This window comes from Aythya ferina, assembly GCF_964211825.1.
Source record: "Aythya ferina genome assembly, chromosome: 11".
NCBI lineage: Eukaryota > Metazoa > Chordata > Aves > Anseriformes > Anatidae > Aythya > Aythya ferina.
In genome coordinates, this window is record NC_140307.1 from 14,564,792 (window position 1) to 14,586,465 (window position 21,674).

At 42.0% G+C, this 21,674-nt stretch overlaps 1 protein-coding gene across 22 annotated transcripts; it reads right to left on the minus strand.

Annotated features, from left to right (window-relative positions):
- Nucleotides 1-1,852: 1,852 nt before the first annotated feature.
- On the minus strand, nucleotides 1,853-21,674 carry TPM1 (tropomyosin 1). 22 transcript variants are annotated; one of them, XM_084531635.1, is made up of 10 exons: nucleotides 21,319-21,645; nucleotides 20,570-20,695; nucleotides 20,265-20,390; nucleotides 14,340-14,473; nucleotides 13,077-13,194; nucleotides 12,522-12,592; nucleotides 11,625-11,700; nucleotides 10,872-10,934; nucleotides 10,534-10,603; nucleotides 1,853-2,793 (listed from the first exon to the last, which is right to left on the minus strand). In XM_084531635.1, the coding sequence occupies exons 1-10, from the start codon at nucleotides 21,430-21,432 to the stop codon at nucleotides 2,711-2,713; spliced, it is 981 nt and encodes a 326-aa protein (XP_084387761.1). In that variant the 5' UTR covers nucleotides 21,433-21,645; the 3' UTR covers nucleotides 1,853-2,710. The 22 variants fall into 22 exon arrangements, with proteins under 22 accessions (XP_084387761.1, XP_084387760.1, XP_084387749.1 ...); XM_084531640.1 differs by lacking the exons at nucleotides 1,853-2,793; nucleotides 20,570-20,695 and adding exons at nucleotides 7,537-7,744; nucleotides 9,182-9,260 and having other exon boundaries at nucleotides 21,319-21,669; XM_084531636.1 differs by lacking the exon at nucleotides 1,853-2,793 and adding an exon at nucleotides 9,060-9,260.

Consider the following 21,674-nt stretch of genomic DNA (forward strand, 5'->3'; position numbering starts at 1 on the left):
ATGTATTTTACAAGCCAGCACTTTCTAGTTTCACAAGTTCTGTCTGATCAGACGTTGCAGGCAAACAATCCGCAATGGCTAGTGGCTTATGAGGTATGGTGGAAACGGATTTTTCATATTCCAGCAAATACATCTATGTATCCATTTATGTGCCTGTTGGTAGTCAGCCAAAAACACCACTCAGGGTGATTCACCTTCATATTCCCTCAGCTCTCCTTGGAAACAGAGAGCTTTTATTCGCTTGTTACAATGGTTTATGCCATTACCTACAACAATACGCTTTGGGGAAGTCTATTCTAGAAACATTTTTTTAGATTCATTTCTGTCTCCTTGTTTGCACATTCTTGCCCTTTTAATGGGACATGATCTCACTAAGACATTAAAACCACAGCCTACCCCCACCCTTGCACACAGTAAGAGGTGATTTCAGGCTTCCTAAACCACAGAACAGTTTGTGGTCTCCTAGAAAGCAAACAATTTTAAGCAGCAGTCTGACCTTACTCAGGCACATGGTTTAGGTCCCACACATGGACCATAGGACCATAAAAGCAATCCAGTGGAGCAGGCAGTACACTTTGCTCTGGAAGACTCATGGCCAATAGCCATGAACTCCTCTGATCAGCTCTCAGCTCTACCTAACATAGCACTTCCCACTGCAAACACCCCTGCTGTGCCACAAGGCTGGAACTCTTAAAGCCCAGTTATCTGACACCTTATCTTTGTACTACGGAACAAGAAAGATTAGTTTAACTTACCTCTGCATATCTTATATTTGGAGCTTTACACTGTCAGCCTCCAGTAAAAGCTTAAGATACTGCCAGGGCTTTGGAACACGTATTTTGCTTTCCAAAATCACTTACATGAAAATGTGAAGCCGCAGATCTCCTTTCCATTCAGGATGACTTGGTAGCAGCTAATGAATCATGCAGAGGTGTGCCAAGTTGCAAAGTTCTCCCTTTCATAGCACAATCAAAACAAAAACTAAGGCCAAAGAGACTCAGATCAGTAGATCCTCCCTTTCTGACTCCCTTTTAACCTGACACCATCATGTAATACTTCATCCTTTTACCACTACACAAGCTCCTGATAAAGTCACCTGGTTTCAGTTGCTTGCTAAGGAGATTCGTTGATGATCTTGAGGGCTACCTCTACCTGCCTCTTACCAAGCTCCTTGCTGCTAGAAGGATGGACAGCATCAGCTTTCAGCAACACACTACAGGAAAAGAAGGGATGAGAATTATTTCTGAAGTTTCTCATTGTCATACCTTGTAAATCAAATAAAAATGCCTAGACATGCTGAAATCAGCAACCAGTAGAAACAAATTAAGTGAAAGGATCTCTCATGAAGTTGGCACATCATTTTGAAAAGTTTATCACCATTGTCAAAGTAAATTAATACATATTAACAGTTAAGATGAACAAGTACAGGGTAGCATTTCGAAGAACACAGCTGTTAGGGCTCACTTCCCAACAGAAGCCAATGAAGTCACACAGTGCTTCTACTGAAAACAGTTTTGATCAACAAGTATTAATTTTTGAAATTCTTGTCTTCTCTTGAGTGGTGGTTGCTGTCTGCACCCATCTGGGAGTACAATCAGGTGACAGGGATAGATTCCTGCAGTACAGTTCTCAAATGGCCCTTTTAAGCAGCTGCAAGTCCATGCAAGTCCAAACCACTGCATTTGTTTGTGTTTTTATACTTTTATACATTAACCTGATAGCAAAGGAGAAACCGAAAGCCAATGTGGTAATGATGCATCTCAATGACACCCAGCACACGTGTGCATATTTTACACAGCAATACACAGACAGGTAACTAATATGATGAAAAACAAATCACAGTAGAGTAAAATTTAAAAAATGTCCTAAAATGTGCATTTTATTCCATATCATTATACAATGTTTACATACAGGTATACTTTTAAAACTGCTCAAAAGAAAGTGTGAAAAATAAAGTGAGGCGAATATCGATTTATAAATTCCACCCCCTCCCCAAGCTCCACACAAATAAAATACATTTTAAAACAATCTCTTCCAAATTAGTTTTCTCCTGAATTTATTGAATCTTTCATTTCAACATGAAAAATACAATTGAACGAATACTCAAGGTGAAATGTTGACCTACACTTCTGTAATGAGTCAGAAGTACATAATTTAAAACCTTCACAACCCTTTGCTTTTTGCTGCTGCTTACATAACCTTTATTTTATTGAATTAGAAGGCACAGAAAGTCCAAATCCTCACAGATTAGTAAAATTCTGATAAAAATAAATTACTATGCTTGACTACTCCTGACTTATCTGGTATCACACAAAAGACTTTAGTAAAACCTTTTGTTGAAAATAGCACCATTTCCACTTAATCTCTTTTGAATATGTATCATCATTCTTGTTAAAAGTTGTGGTGGCACTTGAGGTGGGACACTTTCAGACAGCCAGGGTCCTTCAAAAGATTAAGCACATCAAATTACTGAACTCTCTACAAAGTGTAGGTAACATTTTCTTGGGAAATGGCACAATTAAACCGTAACGTATTAGCTTAACCTGCATATGGCTTGCCCATTTTGGTGTTTCCCTGACCCCTGCCTGATAATTTAGCTGATGTTCTTGTGACTGTGGTGAAACTAAAATAACGACATGTTTATGGGGCTTCGCGGCAAGCAGGTGTAAAAATAATATAACAAATAATGTGGTTGCTGCTAAGAAGGTTTTCACATGTTGTTTAACTCCAGTAAAGTTTGATCCAGCATCTGATGCATATTAAGGTTTTCTTCTTTGGCATGCGCCACTTTCTCTGTTGTGGGATTAGAAAATCAAAACATGAATAGTAGTTCTTCAGAGGCACTGATTCTCAGAATATGAAGGCATGCAATGATCATTTCTAATCAAGGGTTTATAAGGTAAGAAATGTGCATGCTCATAAATACTGATATCTCCAGACAACACATCCAGATATAATTCCAAATTAATAGAACAAATGGCAAGCAATGCAAGTTTAGAACTGTTTGCAGGTACATTTGTTTATAAAATGCACTGCCAGAGATTAGGTTCTTGTGTGTTCTAGAAGTTCTTTGCTATAGGAAACTGAGACAGTGAATGGATTTAATTTTTTTTAATTAGGGCAAAAAGAAAATGATTGAGTTCTTTGCAGACCCGTAAGTAAGGTTAATTTATTTCAGAACTTGCAAAGAACAAACAAGAAATTAAAACCAATCTCCCCTTCAGTCAAGTGACTTTTAAGAAATGTGTTTCTTCTAAAACCTAAAAAAAGTTAGTAGTTTTATGTTGCATGCACATTTTTATAGGACTGTCATTTTAACACACTTATATGATACAATAAATAAGCACAATGTTTTAGAACTGCGTCATACCAGAATCCAATAACAGTAACTTCATACTAATGCAAGCATACCTTTAAACTGACCAGGTATTTTCAGGTAGAGCTCTCATTCCTAGCATTTTTTTTTCTTTATATTTTTTTAATATTTTTTTTTTTTTGAAATTAAATACAAGCCCATTTCATAGTAATGCAAAATTTATGCATTGAAGTCTCCAGATAACAAAACAGCTGTAAGTATACTTTGTGTTGGTTCTGAAACATGAATCCTGGTGAACAATTTTCTCTCATCCACTTTCTAGTAAAACTCCCAGAGCCAACTCATGACATCAACAAAGCAGCAGGTCTCTCCAGAAGAAAGGCTGCTACTTTCTGGACACTTAGCTAAGTGCTGTTACGTGTTTACTGAAGTGGAAAGCTATTGCACAGCCAAAGTAAGAGCACACTGCTCCTCTGAAGGAGGTGTGAATACAGATACACGAAAGCCTCCTCAGAAGAAGCATTTGTGTATTTTTCCAAAATAAGATTAGAATTTAATCCATTAATATACTGCAGAATCAACAATCTGAAAAATCAACGTCTATGTTTCTTGCTTATTTCTACATTTACTGATTCATTCTTGAGGAACTTTCAGAATAAGCAGTTTTTAAATAAGTTAACAACATAGTCACAACAAAGTTTAATCCTCATTCAATGCCAGCTTTAGTTCATTAGTTAGGCGACTGTTTTGCTCAAGTTGCTGGTAGAGTTGGTCTGTACAGGCAGCAAGCAGGTTAGAAGGAAAAAGAGGCAGAATGAAGACAGATTAGACAGAGAAAACAGATAAGTAAGTTAATAAAGAAACTGGTCACACCACAGACAGTTCAGTAACAGAAACGTTTTACCTTTGTTTCCTAGAACTCTGGTAATTAATAGCTACTCCAAGGAACAGCTACTACAATCTGCAAAGGACTTGCTAAAACTCCAATGCAGAGAACAGCTGTGAGACAGGCAAATGGGAATACAAATGGAAGAACAGCAGCTATATTCCTAGAAGAATGAAGTCCTGCTTTAACCTTCATGAACAATGCATGAAAGATTTGTTTTATGAGTGCCAATTTTCTTTGTGCATTTTTCACAATGTGGTGGAACGTCATCTGTCAGCTGCCAGAAAGCAACTGTGTCATAACCAGTCTAACCAACAGCAGGAGTGATGCTGAGAGCATGAACTGCCTGCCCCTAGGTTTGACTCTCACTGTATAACTTTACTGAGGAATCTGACAGCCCAAATGGTATTTTTGATGGGTAAACATATTGTTATCACTGATATTAACACATTACAATATCTGTAAATTGTCCAGTGGTACTTTATAAAAAGACAACCCCAAAACAATTGGTGAAAATGAAATGGAAGCGTGAAAATCTGCACAGCTTGAATACAGCAAATTGACAGGATGGTTCACTTCCATGGTCAAACAGAACACCCACAGCTATGATGCAACAGTGAATTTAGTGTGTTCTGCAGAAAGAAGAAGTTCTCTGATGGTCTTTGATGATTATTTTTTTCTCTAATTGTCTATATTGGACTCAATAGTCTAGATTCAAACAGTACTCCTGACCTCTTGATCCCAGATTATTCCACTACAGGGAAAGACTGGTTCTTTCCACAAGATTCTTAACAGCTTTCACAAAAATCCTCTTCCCCTGTGGGACTTGGACATAACAGCCCACAGCAATAGCAAAGCTTTTTTTCTTTCTTTTTTTTTTTTTTTTTTAAAAGCAGTGAGTTACTCCATACAACACATTTGCACCGAGTGACAGCTCCTGACAACTTCTCCCCACAGCCTAAACTCCAACAGCCAGCTCAGTAAAAGCAGGACACGTTTCACAATTCTGTTCTTGGTCCAGAAACAATTGTTTTTTTGTCTCTACTATGAGGATAACATTTGACACTAAGACACACATGGAAAAAACATTGAGACATCATCATAATAAAAATTCTACTTTGTTTGGCAAAATGTATTTAGTTGTTATTCAAATACAACAACAGAATTTGAATCACAAACTTTATGCTTACCTTCATCACAGAGAATTAATCTCTTGGTTTGAGGCAGAAACTTCCAGTGTTTCTCAACAACCACAATGAGACTAAAACCCCAGGTCAAGTGTGGAAACGTTGTGAGTGTAAAGTCAGCTCTTGACTACCTGTACACAAGTCTGGCGAGGTTATGATTTATCATGCAGATAGAGCCAAAGGTCCTGGCTCCGTACATGGCCACTTTGGGCCAAGCAGTGTGTTTGACTTCTGGTGCACAACCCCTGAAGCTCAACCTCAGCGGAGCTACCCTTGCACATCGCGTATCCCAGGCAAATGAAATGTCAGAGCCAGCTTTGAACTTCTGTCAACCACTCATGTATGCTACTACCTACACATGGCCAGACCTTGTTGGATGTACAGCCTGATGTACAGGTCATATCCAAGGGTGACAGCGTGCTGAAGTACAGTGCACTGAGAAACCTGAACAGCTCCGTGGAGTTAACATCAGTGCAGCACAGCCAGCTACACATTCTGTGGGCGGCTACCTGGATATATGCACTTTGCTACCCATTTCTAATCCTCTGTCCAGACACTCATCACCCCCCAGTGCAGATGACTGATGATGCATGTTTGAACAGAAGTTTTTAATTAAATACTGACATTCAGAACAACTGTGAATTTTCCACTTTTTTTTTCTTTTTTTTAATATTACTAGGTTTCTACATTGGGTTTTTCTTTTGCTATTTCTTCAGAAGCAACAGTATTGCAAAGAAAAAACATATAATAAAAGAAGTAAAAGACAATAAAAGAATTCAACAGATTAAGGGGTTGGAGTTGCTGTAGCACAACATGCACTGGTTAACCTGCTAAATGGCAGGACCATGTTCCCCACGACATTTGCATGTGTGAAGTTAACCACATTCGCTTCAGTCATTTTACAAATACTCATCCAATTGTAATTAACCTTCACACTAAACATTTTACTTTTCAGTTGCAATACACCAAGTGTATTCACTTACTGTATCTTAACTGATAAGTACTAAGGTATTGAACTCAAATAACTGTACAACCTGTGATTGCTGATAGGTATCCCAAGAAAGCCACATTTACAAGATAAGCTAGAACTCAGCTGTGCTACGTTTGGAGATTACTTAGCCACTGTAACTTAGGAACTTTAGCAATATATGTAGTAATAAGTGTAATCAGAAATCAATTCAGTTTAAACTGATTCACCTGAACATGAACTGAAAAATAACTTAATTGTGAAGAAAATGAAATTAAAATAAGTAAGTTAAATTTCCTAGTGGCAAATAGCTACAAAAAAAAAAAAAAAAGTGTCACTATTTAATGCTTCATACTCAACTAGGCACTACCAAATCAACTGAAAGTCAACGTTTAAGCTTTCAAACCTGAAATCAGTGTAGCATTGTAGCAGAATCATCACATTATTACATTAATAATGAGAAGTTTTCTGTTCCAATTTTAAGACATTTCTCATGAGTCTAAAATTTAAACTCACAAATCTGAGCTAAGTACAAGAGTGGAAATCTACTGAAATCTCTGCTGAATTTTCAATCACATCCTGCCACTCAAGAACAGTCTAATGAAAAAGTAAGCACACAGTATCTTCACTGACCAATCAAGGTGCAAAAGAGGGGAAAACTTTTTGCAAAGTATTTTGAATTTTTGATACTGCCCCTTTAAATCTCTCAGAATTAAGCTGAATAACATATTGACATAAAAACAGGAAATCTTCAGCATCAAGCTAGGAGAAAATTTTGGGCTTTAAAGTGAAAAATCTAGTGTCAAAGGCTGAACTGCTTTCAGCTATGCTCCCACGACCAAGTGACCTTAAGGCAGTAATGTTTTTGTAGATTTTGGCCCAACAATAACAACTGAAACATTTCACATTAAATTTGTTGTTTTATCTGCATCATAGTTTGGAAAAGAGTGAGACCATAACTGGTCAGTATTAACCCCAGAATATCAAGAATGTTATCCTTATCCCATAGACTCCTGCCGCTGGCTTTGTATTGTCAACAGGCAGGTAAAATTGTTTGTAGAAGAAAAATGGAAGCATCAACAAAAATTAAATCCCTAATGGCCAAAAAAGTATATTATTTTTTATTAATAACTGAAGTGGCTCTTTAAATAAATAAAAGGCAAGGGGATAGCAAAAGGGATACAGCTGGGATGTTTATTTTACATTGAGAGATGTAGAGTTTCTGTACAATAGAGCACAAAAAGCATATTCCGAGACAGGTGCTAGAAGGATAGAGTCAAGTATGCTAGAAGACAGGACAGTGAACCATGAAACATCCAAAATCTTGGCAAGATGTTTTATCCAACCTGATGAAGATGTCTTTGGAGAAGTGAAGCAAAGAAAATTATCTGCATGAAAAGAAAAAGTGAGATAAGATAGGAAATAAAAAAGCGCAGGAAAAAAAAAGTCCAAAAAAGCAGCACACAACAGAATCCAGCATGCCAGGATGACTACTAGTGAAATGCCACACCATGCTGGGATTGGAATGCTACAGCAATTTCCTCATGTACCAGTACTACATTTTAAAGCCTGTTTTCTATCTGGAAATATCCCAAATGGACGAAATAGTGTAATCTCTGTATACAGAGGAGGAAAAAAAAAAGAATCTATTTGTTTGATAAGCCACTGACTAAACTGATGTGCTGGTACATCACAATCAAAGCATACAAAGCAATCAATATTAGACCCCTAATAAGTTGTGGAAGAAAAGGAGGAAAGCAATGTAGAAATGTGGGGATTAAAAAAAAAAAACACCAAGGAAAAAATATTTAAAATACGGGTGCACACAAAATACATGTTAAGCCCTGCTCAGAGCTAATGTCTTGCTGGAAGTGCTAGCTTCCAAAAGTTCTAGGACTGGACATCACACCTCACAAGCACTTGAGAAAGCCACAACTCTTCCCATGTCAGTTCTACAGGGGTTCATGCAAATGAAATGTTATGAGCATGGGAAGGTGGATTTAGCACAGCTGACCTCTGTTCAGAGTTTTACATCAATGCAGGAAGAGTCAGTGTGTATGAATCACTGCATGGACTAGTCGCACCTTACAACCGATCGTTTTGTTTTTCTCCCACCTAAAATGATTTTTCTTTCTCTCCTTATAACTAAAGTTGTTTTTACCACACTTTTGCTATTTATAAATTAAATTACTACTACCCTCCACAAAATATGCAGAAATAACCTACACTTCAACTGTCACTTTCATGGGTCTAAATCATAAAGTGTTCCTATTTTTCACACTTGTAACTTAATGCTAACAGCAGAAAATTTCAGAGCAGTCTAGGATATTTAAGACACACGCATTCCACTATTCCACTATTATTAACAGAGCTAAGTCTAAATTCCTTTGAAACTCTTCTAAGAGCTTTACCAGAGCAAAACACACTCAATGCAACATGTATACTGAGATTATCATCTTTTGGCAAATTCAAAATGATGGGTCCGATAGGAAATACATGAACAGAGGTGAACTGAAAGGATAAGTGCAGAGCTACAAAGGGCAACTGCAAGACATAAGGATTGCAGATACATACTGAAAGAGTAAACGCAAGCTCATTAGCTCATTGATTAGCTTACAAAATCACCATGAGTATTTACCAGGCTAGGCACAACACTCACCCACACTTTGCCACGGTAAAGAAATTGTTCATGGTATTTTGTACACCTAGTCTCGCTAAAGAAATGCGTCTCCCGCTACAGAGGGAGTATGATTTCACAAAGCCGGAACCGCGCAATCAATGAGGGCAGGGAAGCAGGTGCAGGCACAAGCTGGGAAGACATTTACATGGAAGTCATATCGTTGAGAGCGTGGTCGAGCTCCTCACTGATGGCTTTGTACTTCAATTTCTGAGCATATAGCTCATCTAACATTCCCCCCAGGGAAAGAAGAGGTGCACGAGGAAATGGAGTGTGATCGTGGGATGGAAGATGAAGGCAATGGCATGTGATACCATCCAGAAGCAGCAGAAAAGGGTAAGAATGCACAGGAAGAATTGTTGCAGCAGACAGGACAACAAAAAAAGAAAATAAAAGATTAAGGAAGAGTAAAAAAAAAACAACTGTGAGTAGTTTCATATGACAAGTTCATTAACTGCACTGCCAGTGGGACAACCTGTGATATAAACAAGATGAAGGAAACAAAGTGTATATGGGAAGCTAAATCTGTTTCCCTGCCCTAAATTTTTGTTCTAATGCACATTAGGAGGGCACACAGGAGTTACAGAAGTCAGTACCAGGGACAGGAGATCTGAAAATGGGTCTCAAGAAATATGTTAATTTTTCCTTTTATTTTTAGAAAAACACACACACTCACAAAACAACAACAACAAAAAAACATGTTTTGGTTTGGGTGATCTGTCAAGCACTTTTTAACAGAGAATTTTTGTTCTAAGAACTTAGCTTTTCTTTTCTGCTTCCTGAGTCAGCGACCATAAACTTGCAGCAGTTCCCCAGCTATATTTTGTACCCTTTACACCTAAGTCTGACATGCCAAGCAATCGAGCTTATTAAATCCTAGACTATGTAACACATCTAAGTAGTGAACTCCATACAACTTTTTATTACCAAGCACTGCTGAATTATTTTCTCTGGAGGGAGAAAGCACATTCTACTGCAGATCTGAAAGATTTAACAAAACCTTAAAACAAACTCCATGAATTTAAATAAGCTGTCCTCCCAAGTATATATACAATCCAAAAGATTTACTGAAAACCAGCAACTGTTCTATGTCACAAAATGCCTGCCCTGATCACAATAATAAATTACGTCAGCCTGTTACATTCTTAACTACTAGAAACCTAACTCTTCACCACCTTTATAATAAGCTAATGCTACTTATCTAATCATTTACCCTATACATTTATAAAACTCCAAGTAGACAAGTGTAAAGCAGAAAATGAAAGGAGTCTTGAGAACATCAGAGAAAAGGAACAGGCAAGAGCAAAACACTGTTCACCTGAAACATTTAAGTCATCAATATATTTCAATTAGATTTTTTTTTTTTTTTTAAAGAACTTTTTAAACAAACCGTATTTATATAAGCAGGACAAGTTAGGCAAGTAGAATTGTGTACTAGATAAAACCAGGAGAATAAAAGATCTGTATTTCTTTAGTAAATAAGGAAAACAAAGACCATACCTTCTAGGTCATCAATGCTCTTCTCCAGCTTGGTTACTGACCTCTCAGCAAATTCAGCACGGGTCTCAGCCTGAAGTCAAGACCAGTACAAACGATTGTAGGGAATACATATTACTTACAAATAGAAGAACAGCAATTCATATGAGGGAAAAAAGGACAATGAGAGGAATAAGACTAAAAATGATTAAAACAACACGGCAATGCTCCTTTTTAGGAATGACATCCAACACTATACCCCAAAATGACATGTTCATCCTTAAAGAATCAAAGTAGTTTTTATATTAAAAGAATCAAAATTTTAGTCAAAGATCTGTTATAAAGAACAGCTCTAGTTTTACCTCCTTCAGTTTGTCAGTCAGGACTTTAATCTCCTCCTCATATTTGTCTTCTTTCTGTGAGTACTGTAATTAGAAAGAAGATCACTGATATTAGATCAAGCATTCTATGTGTATAAAAAATACCACTCTTCTAATAGATCAACTGTGTAAAAGAAATTAATGCGGGTATAACTGAATTCCTCTTACCAGACTGTGGTCATATACAACTTACTTCAAGAGAAAAATTTCCCTGAGTTGTATTCTAGCAGGGTACAGCAAAAACTCTGAGTAGAAATTAGTATTAAAGATGAATGGCATTTGGACAAATTAAAGATTAGCACACAAATGCCATTTTGAGTCATATTATATAAAGAATACTAAACTATGTTAGACTATTTAGCAGTAGATATGTTCAAATAATACTAATCTATGTGGAACCTAAAGGAATACAAAGTTCTGATAATAGCCAGATATGAACTGAGTATTAAGTCCAAATGCTTCACTAACAAATCACAGAATTGTAGGGGTTGGAAGAGACCTCAAGAGATCATCAGGTCCAACCCCTCTGCCAAAACCAGGTTCCCTAGAGCTGGCTGCCCAGGTAGGCATCCAGATGGGCCTTAAGTATCTACAGAGAAGGAGACTCCACAACCTCCCTGGGCAGCCTGTAAATTGTCCTGCTGAAATACTGCAAAGCGATCATAAAAAAAGATGGCAAAGGCCAATCTAGGGGATAGCATAATGAGCACATTCTCACACAAGTCTCTAGCCTACCTTCTCAGCCTGAGCCTCCAGCGACTTCAGGTTGTTGGTCACAGTTTTCAACTCCTCTTCAAGCTCAGCACATTTGCTGTTATTTCGGAAGGAAGGCAGGAAAGGGGTGGATGGAAGATTCAGTCAAGCAAAGGAAACAGGAGAAAAAAAAAGGGGGAAAAGATAGAGAAAAATGAAAACAATTACAGAGCAAAAGAACGGCCTCAAAAGCAGCTGAATCTATCACAGACTGAAAGCAACATTTTACAATGCCAAATTCCATTTTAAGTGTGCATTAAGATGACAACCAGACACAAATTATCTACAGCCTTTGGCTTACACAGAAATATTTACAAAGCATTTACACGTGAGATAGTTCAGCTTCTTTTTGGCTGCATAAGAGATCAGTTTTAAAGGCAAAAATGAACAAATAAACAAAAAAGAGACCAAAGAAAAACACCAAAGCAAGATGCAAAGGGAGTAAAGAGCACAGTGAGGATCTATTTGTTACTGAGTGAGCTAACTGGCTATGGAAGCTGAAAGACTTGGGTTGCAGTTAAACCTAAAAACTGTTTATTAGTATCAGTACCTTATCCTCTGCAGCCATTAATGCTTTCAAGGTTTGATCCATTATTCTTAACTGTTCTTCCAGCTGTCGGACTTGGCTGTTAGTGAACACATGAAATGCACAAAAGCCATTCACAAAATCAGTGTGCAGGTACAGCATGCAGTGACAAAACACGCGCACACACATACAAACACATTTACTTTGGTGCTGACCATTTATTTCAACCATTAGAGTAAATGAGCAAAACATAGCTTTGAGCTGAACGCAGGGTGTACTGCCAGTGTTTCATGCTGTTACAGTTACTGTCTTGTGGCACCTCACAGGCATCTCAGGGACAGTCGAACACTTACCTTTCTGATAGTTCAGCACGTTCCTCAGCTCGCTCCAGGTCACTCTCAATGATCACAAGCTTACGAGCTACCTACAGGCAAAAGCAAGTGACATTCATGGATAACCCATTGCTGCAGCCAACAACATCTGTCCGTAGAATCCACAAAGCACGCAGTTGGACCTCTTCCCATTTTCTGGTTAACATGTGGGTTTCATCATGCGGTATCTTCAGCATTAACTTGGGTCTTTGTTACCTGACCTTTTTCAAGATCTCTTTTTTCAATTCATTGAAAGGCAGCTTTAAAATATTTTTTCTCCCTGCGAGAGGGTCCTTAAGAAACCAGGGAATACTCTCAACTGTTTTAGCACAAAGATCTGAGTACAGATCTCCTGCTACCTTGTCCCTGAAGGCATCCAGGTGCCTGTTTTTGTTTCTGCAGCTGCAAACAGTGGTGTTTGCAATCTTTTGCACTTTAATCAGGAAAAAAAAAAAAAAAACAAGAACAAAAATAAAAAGGAATTACAATAACAGCTTAAATGTCTTAGAAACAGATGATCTGTGCCCAAAAACTAACCTCTTCATACTTGCGGTCGGCCTCTTCAGCAATGTGCTTAGCTTCTTTAAGCTGGATCTCTTGGATTTCCATCTTCTCTTCATCCTTCTGGGCTCTATTTTCAATAACTTTCATTCCTCTGAAAGACATGAAAAACAGGAAATGTAAGGTTCAAGGTTTGCCAGTTCATCTCCAGTTCTACTACTATTGGAGTGTGACTTTCAGACAGATGCATTAAGATGAATGAAGCATATCAGATATTTGACTTATCACACCAGAGGTCTAGTCCTGTATATCCATACTTCGAAGTTTAGAGCAAAAGCAGCATGATTTAGGAAGAAAAAGTTTCTTTAGCTCTTTCCACACTTTAGCTCTACAAAGAAACTCAATCACTTCACTACCCTTTTTTATTTAAAATTCCAGGATAAAATGTTCTCGAGAAAGGTAAATAAGGGATCTTGCTTCTAAAGACCTAATATGACTGAAGATATCCACGTTTCTACACTCACTGTGAGTTAGCACGCTCCAAACCCTGCAGGATCGACAGACATCATGTTTATGGAAAAACAGATGCAGACTCCCATGAGCTTTTCTACATCGGAGTCCTAAAGCACTGAAGTTCACCATGCTCTGCACAAGCAAATTTTAACACCTCCATAATAGGAAATATTGTGTTACCCCTTCCATACGTGTTTGACACAAATTTTCTTAACTATTTCACAATGCACAGTATGTATTTTCTTTTCAACAGGCTGTGCTGTTAGCAAGGTAGAAACAAATATCCAGAATACTTGGGATTCCTTCCCAAAAGGAATTATCACAGCTATAAAATATAGTTTGCATTAGTGAAAGATGGGCACTACCTAACTCTTATTAGGAACATCTGGAAATCCCAGCCTAAATATGACAGAATTAGTGGGATCTCTCTCTGCTTTTCTCACCTACATGTATAAATCCTAACAACAGGAGAATCAAAGCCTCTTCCAGCACTTTGCTATTTCCTTGTGGGATTTTCTACCCACAATGAAATTAAGAATCACACAGCAGCACTAGAATAATGTTATCTTTACAGCTGAGACACGAACAAGAATTCAAGCCCATACATTTCAGACATCCTTACAGACAAACTGTGACCGAAGTCCATGTGACTGAAGTCCAAAGACAGAGTGGATTACATGTGTGCGGAGACATAGGAGTGGTTTAATTTATTTCCCTAGCCCACACCCTGTCAACTACCACCTTCGTCATAAGGGTAATCCAGCTAGTAGGAGTGGATCCACCCACCTTTCACTCTCATCTGCAGCCTTCTCAGCCTCCTCAAGCTTCTGCAGGGCAGTAGCCAAGCGCTCCTGAGCCCGATCCAACTCTTCCTCAACCAGCTGGATGCGTCTGTTCAGAGAAGCTACTTCGCTCTCAGCCTAAGCACAGAAAGAACAGAAATTAGTTCATGATAAGACACACATCACCTTTTTCAAAAGGTTACACCACGTACCTGCTAGTGCCATTTAAGAGCACTTTGTAATTTCTGACTTCATCCACTAAAAAGCCCACGTAGAGATGTATATGCCCTCATTGAATTATGAAGTTATTGCTTCCTTTACACAAGGCACATTAAGGACCGTACAATGTGTACTAGAAAGAACAGGACTAGAAGAATTATGCATTGTTTCCTGAATACGTTACCTTTGGTTCTTTGCAGACATGAACCAATTGCCTTTCTTCCCTTTTAGGAGATCAGCACAAACTATCATGATCCTTCCACATTAGCCCAAATCCTTTACCTATGCCCTTTTGCCATATTTTGCAGTAAGTATTGCCCCAATGTTTCCTTGAATTCCATAAAAAGAGCTCAAAGTAAACACGCAAAAATACACCTGGATCAATATCTGCAATGAGATAGCTCCTACAGAGATGGGATGAGAACATTTAGAGTGCTTGAATACTCACAAGTTTTGCTTATAGGCGACCTATTTAAGAGCTGACAAAGAAGGCACCAGCAAAGGTTACATTTTGTAAGGACCCAGGTACAGGCAACAATTGCTTAAAATACTATTTTTCCCCTCCAAACTGTCATCCTCAGATTTCCCCTAGATTTGCCTCTCTTCCATTACCTATTTGCTTAATGTTATGTACAACACATCTGCCTCCTATCATTACAAGTTTTTACTTCTAATATATTCAAACCCACACTTGTAGAATAATTTCTGTAACAGCCTTCCCATAATAACCTCGTTATTAAACTCAATTTCTTTCAAAATAAACAAAACATACAAAATCACCATTATTCCAAGAAGAACACTTCCAAGAACAGCAGTTACTCTTAACTAGTACTGCAAATATTCTTGCCATACGTGAGGGCAAACAAATTTTAATTTCCAGCGGGGGGAAACAAAAAAAAAGGGAAAGCTATCACACCAAAAGTACCAGTGCTTTTTCTTCAACTAAAAATTTAAGAACTGCTGTTTGTTGCTTTTACTACTCTGAGGTAGTTCGATACAGCTGGCCACAGCCTGAATTTTGTTGTGAGTAACACAAGAACTTATACAACAGCCAAGTGAACAGCATCTGACATAACAGTAACACTGCTACTTGAAACACTGGAAGTAACACTAACATCTGAGAAGTAAATCTGTATTTGAACATTGAGTGTTGGCAGTGAGTACACTGTACCAGGAGTAGAAGAAACTAGATCCTTACGATTCCACATTAGCCCCTCTCAAAAATCTTCACCTAGCTATGTAACCAACAGTGGGACTCCAAACCTGCAATTTGCCAACTTTGAATAGCAAAAAATTGAACTTTTTGAGAAACAAAGCAGCTTTGGGAGTGGTGGAAATACATGTTCTTTCAGAAACATCACCCTTGGGAAATCTGTAATGCTACAAGTTAATTATTATCATGTCAAGACTCCTCATCCTGATAAGAGCGTACAATATGCTTAGAAAACAGAGGGCGACTAAAGTTCAGGTTTTTACTTCCTGCTCCACCACCAGCAACTCAATGAGGTTTCACCAACGTTGCAGCCTTATATGGCCCAAGTCACTCGGCGGAGTAGGACTTCTGCCTTATATGGTGAGGAAGGAAAAACCCCAGTGACATTAGGGGCACTCCCACGATGAACAGGCAAACACAGCCTTCTGCATTTTTGACGCTGCATATTTTCACAATGAGAGATGCCATGGATAGGTTACAACTGAGCGTTAATTATTACTGCCGTAGGAAAGACTGTTTTCCAGCTAATCATATAATTGAAAAAGGAAAACTGCATTATGAAAATGCAGTTACTAACAGCCCCACGAGATGCACACACACAACCAAAGGGACTCTCTAAAAGCAATGCCTCCTTGTCACAGACTCCAAACCTTTAACAATCTGGTTTAACAATCAAAAGTTGTAAACTGCGAAATGCTTTGGCCACTGCTGTAGCTTTTTCATTGTTTGCGTATCTGTACCTTGCACAGGAAGAGAAAAAAAAAAACAACCTTGAGCTGGTCACATGCTATACGTATAAGGCAATACACTAAGGGAAGGGTCAAGTTCACACCTCAGCTTGCCTGCTGCAACATTCTCAAAGCTTCCCTCCTCAATCATGCAGCAAAAATTAAAAAAAATCCGTGCCTGGCTGGCATTAGGGAAGAGGCACAGGTCTTTGTGCGCCTGGGAGTTCAGTTTTCTGGGTTTATTCACCAAAGCGCTGATCCCCTCCAAACAAATATGTAAGTACCAGGCAAACACGCTCTGCAGAATTCCACATTATCTCCAGGAAACAGACAAACATTACCCTTTTGGATGGTAACTCTAAGCCTTGCCCTGTGGCCAAGCTCTAATGGCATGACTTAACCAACAGGCTGTAATCGCTCCTCCAGTGCTCTTCCTTCTGCCACCAAAGGTATCACCAAAACTTCCCATTTTTAGTGACCCTGTAACTAACCTTAATATCCTTGTTTAGAACTGTGTGTGTTGTTGAAGGTGGGAAAATGGGTGGCCTGTACTCATAGGAAATAAAAGCTTAGAACACAAATGCAATTGTTTTTAAAACAGAAACCCTTAGAAGACAAGTTACCGACTGTGACATGATCTCTCAAAAAAACAAACAAACAAACAAAAAAACAAGCACTAGGTATGTGAAATGACTTGCAAGAATGAAGCAGCCACCCACCCGTACGGAGCCATACTGAGCTCCTTTGGAAGGCCAGCTCAAAGGGATCAGAAGGCTTACTACTGCTACATACCTTGTAAGTTTGCTGCCCAGAACGTGCAGCAAGCCCCACATTAGATGCAAATACAATAATTACCCCTTTTACACTGGGATAAGCTATGTGTGTAAAAAAAAATAATCTTATTTTGCATCACTTTCAAGCAACCAGCAGACGCTGCCAAAAATGACACTCTACGTTTTATAGAAAGAAAAAAATGAGTTACAGCTGCTAGGAGTTCCCAAGGTCAGTGGCAAGGCAAACAACAGCACTATCAGTTTTTTGCCGCAACTACCACCCACAACCACATCTCCCTGCTACACAAATCCGTGCTGCTTACACCTGACCTTGTCCCTGCCTAAAACCGTGCAGACCACTCCCTTCCACTCTCAGCTACTGCTTTTGCTGTGCTAAACATACTGCAGATGCTCTGGTGCAGATGCACAGTGACAGGGGCCAGCTAATCACATCGCCGGCGTGTTTCCACACGCTGTGGCTAAGTGCTCAGCTGCTGCCATCTCTGCTTTGCTCCCAGGTCTTTGAGCCCTTAGCAGCCAGGGCGCTTACCTCCCGGGGAATGAAGCTGGACGGGACGCGCAGCCAACGAGCAGCTGCAAAAACCCACAAGCCTGCTCGGCACCTAGCGTGGACCACCCGATCTCACGTCTCTCCCCAAATCCGTTCTCCCTCGACATCTCGCTCCCCTCGGGCGCTGCAGCCTCCCCCGCCCAGCCGCAGGTGCCCATTTTGTCGGCGGCGAGGCCGGGCTGGGGGGGGGGAGGACGCTCACCCCCCCCGACCCCTACCTCCTCCCGCAGGGCCCGCTCCTGGTCCACCTCCCGCTGCAGCCGCCCCGCCCGCTCCTCGGCGGCGTCCGCCTGCTCCTGCAGGCTCCGGATCTTCCTCCGCACGGCCTCCAGCGAGCTCATCGCCGCCATGCCCGCGCCCGGCCTCGCCTCGCCTCACCGCGCCGCCTCCCTCCCCGCAGCCTCCGCCCCAGCCCCGGAAGTCTCCCGGTGCGCAGCGCAGCGCAGCGAGCACCGGGGCGGGGCTGGGGGCGGCGGGGCCCCGCGCCGAGGCCGGGGCCGGGGCCGGGGCTGAGGCCGGCGCGGCGAAGGCTCCGCGTCCAGGTGGGCGCCCCGGGGCTGCGCGGGGCGGCGGCGCCCCCTGGCGGTGCGGGGCTCGCCCCGCTGCCTTCCCCCTGCCCGGCCTCGGCGCCGGGGCCTCGCCGCCCGCCCGGTGCTGCGCGGGATGCGGCGGCTCCGCAGGAGGCAGGCCGGGGAGGCGGCCTCGGCCCCCGCTGTTTGCGCTGCAGGCAGCCGGCGCTCCCTCCCCTGCCCCGTCTTTTCGCTCTCTTTCCAAGCTTGTGGAGCAAATACTGGGCCAGCTGCCGTGGCAGCCGAAGAAGCAAGACATCCTTCAACTGCCAGGCGTATTCCACACATAGCATTAAACACGGCGTTCATCTCGATGAAAACAAGCCAGACGCTCTACCTACCCTCCGCCCGAGGGGTGACTGCAAACACAATTGCCCTCAACTAGCTTCCAAACGCTGTTTTCCAGCGAAGGCAAATAGCCCTGGGATTGGCTGGGGAGATGTTCCTTTCCAACAGGGAATCTAGTAGCATTTCTCTCGCCTTCATCCTAGGCGAGCTATTTCCAAATAGTCTGCATACTTTTCCTTATAAGGAATATCTCCCCTGGATCTATATGCGGTTCCTTTGAACAAGTTAAATAAACGTCCTGCTAGGAAGCTGCCTCTCATCTATGCAGCCATACACAGAAGAAGAAAGACATCTGATCCCCATTACACGCAAAATCCCTCTCCCCCATTCCTATGCACACTTATGTTTGTCGAGTTCTCTGTCAAAGCTACGCAACTTAATTGCTGTACTGAAATTAAACCTTTCTTTGTGGTCTCTTTTTAAAAGTAAAATAGCATAAAAGCATGTTGCCTTTCATGCAAAGTTGGTTTGAGTAACATTTCCCTTTCTAAAAGTATCCTTCCACCACTTTGCTTGCTTCATTTGCGGCAACTCGTCTTCTTATTATGGCTTTGAGGTTAATTTTAAAAGCTGTGTTATAGGAAAAGGATGGTCATCGCTTTGGGAGTACTGTGCTTTCGCCTAATCCTGTAATTCAGACCCAAGATGTTCTCTGAGAGAAACTGGATTGTACAGCAGCAGCCATAGTGATCTGGACCTTAGCTGCAGAAAGAGTAAACTTGCACAGTTCCGTGCATGTAATACGTTAAATGCATGTCAGGGGCAGACAGGTGGGTGGGATGAGGGCCTGGGAGGGGCACGCGCTCTTGCACTATTACCATATAAAGTGCTGAGCTATATATATCCCCCAGCTTGCTCCCAGGATCCCTGTCCTCCGAACTGCAAACCTTGCAAGTATCATCTTCCAGGGAGTTTTCGCTCAAGCAGGACTGAACTTTTCCTTGACAAGTAAAACCATCTCATGGATTTCCAATAAGAAAAGCTAGGAGAAGACCTTTTATCTCAGGGATCAGTGAGTGAGCCAACCAGTATCCAGCACCAGCTCTAATGCATGTGCGCCTAGGAACAGCTCTCTTGCAGGCAGAACTAGCAGCCCTTGCTCTTCTGCATCTGTGGGATCTATATGATGTGCTCTTCTTGGCTGTCCCTCTCCCAGATCTAGCGGCTATTAGCTCTCAGATTCTGTTCCTCTTACTACCAAGGTAACGTCGTTCGATCCCGAGCCATTTTCCCCAACATCTGAATTGACAATCCACAGCACATGGAACAGCAAATACACATGAAAAGCACGTGCTGAGTGAGCAGAAACCCAACCAAATGCCTCTGAGAGTGTGCAAACCTCATGCAAGGAGGCAGTGCTGTGACTCCCACCTCCCTGTCCAGGAGGTGCCTGGACCCTGCCTTCAGCAAGGCTTTGGAGCGCTGCCTGGGAGTCCTGGCCAGCCTGTGCAGCGGGGGTGTGTGGTCTCTGTATTGGGGTGGTGGTGAAAGGGATAGGGGTAACTTACATCTGTGGCCTTTTTGTCAGCCAGTTCCAACTTTTCCTGTGCATCTTTAAGGGACTCGGAGTATTTGTCGAGCTCATCCTCAGTGCCCTTCAACTTCTTTTGCAGAGCCACCAGCTCGTCCTCCAGCTGTGATTCGGGTGGAAAGTGGTGGAGAGGGGAGGGCGGGCAGGAAAAGGTGCAGCAGGCAACGTGATCGTGCAAAGGGAGAAGTGCGAGTGCAGAAGAGACAGAAAAAGACAGACGGACAGAGAGAGAGAGAAGGAGAGACAGTTAGATTCTCTTTGCTTACGGCAAGGGCACAATACCTTGGCAGCATTCTCCTCTGCGGAGAGGAGGCTATCCTCAGACTTGTGTAGCTCTTCCAGCACTTGGTCCCTCGTATCCTCCGTCACATGCAATTGCTTTTCCAATTGCACAATGTCATCCTCTAACTAGGTGCACAAGAGGAAATACAATGCACAAAGACATTTTTCCCTGGGCTCTGAAAAGGGGGAAGGTCATTTAAAAATCCCTCTCCTCTCCTCTGGCCTCCTTCAGGATCTCCAAGAAACTTACAACCACCATGCCCCCCTCCCCCAAACTAATAAAGCCCCATGTGTGAAGGAGGGGGTTTGGAGTGGCCCAGGAAAATGAGGGACACACCTGGAGATGGAGGGAGCAGCCAAAACAAGTCTGCTAGGTGGTATGGGGTGGGGGGGGACACACAAACCCAGCTTTAACGTCTCCTTCACCACGTTGCAGCACGTCTGTCCCTCGCTAACCCACTGCTCGAGGCAGCGGCTCTCAGCCAAGCCACTGTGACAAAAGCACAGAGGCCACGCAGCTGTCTCAGGGTGCGGGAACACCACCTCCTGCCTGCTGGGCCCCCAGAAACCTCCAGCCACGGGGAAAATCCCTCTTTAAGAGGGCTTCATTAGTTCAACCAGTTCTGCAGGGAAGGAGATGGGGGGCGGGAGAGGGGTCAGCAAGGTACTTATAAAAAAGGAATCAGAGAGAAACGGTCTGGAAAAACTTGTGCCCCGGTGCCAGCCGCGCCAGGACCCTCGGTGCAGACCTGCTTGCTCCTCTCCTCCGCTGCCTTCTTGTCCGCTTCGGCTTGCTCGGCTCTGTCCAAGGCATTCTCCTTGTCCAGTTTAAGCATCTGCATCTTCTTCTTGATGGCATCCATGGTGGCGGTGGGCTAGGGCGCGTCCCCGCGCGAAGTGAACCCGAAAGGAAAGCTGGAGCAGCACCGGGACGGGTGGGAGCCGAGCGGGAGCCCGAGGCCGAGCAGTGCCAGACGCGGCCCCGCGGAGCTGCCGGCGGGCGGCGGGGCCGGGCGGTGCGGGCCGGGGCGGCGACGGAGTGCGAGCAGCGGGCAGGGAGCGCCTCCCAGATATGTACTTTCCCAGGGGGCCGACTGCATTCCTC

Coding starts and splice junctions, on each gene's coding strand:
- TPM1 (XM_084531635.1), bottom strand. CDS start 21,432: ATGGATGCCATCAAGAAGAAGATGCAGATGCTTAAACTGGACAAGGAG. Junction 10,935..11,624: donor TGGAGGCTCAGGCTGAGAAG/GTAGGCTAGAGA, acceptor TTCTAATTACAG/TACTCACAGAAAGAAGACAA. Junction 10,604..10,871: donor TGACTGACAAACTGAAGGAG/GTAAAACTAGAG, acceptor TCTTGACTTCAG/GCTGAGACCCGTGCTGAATT.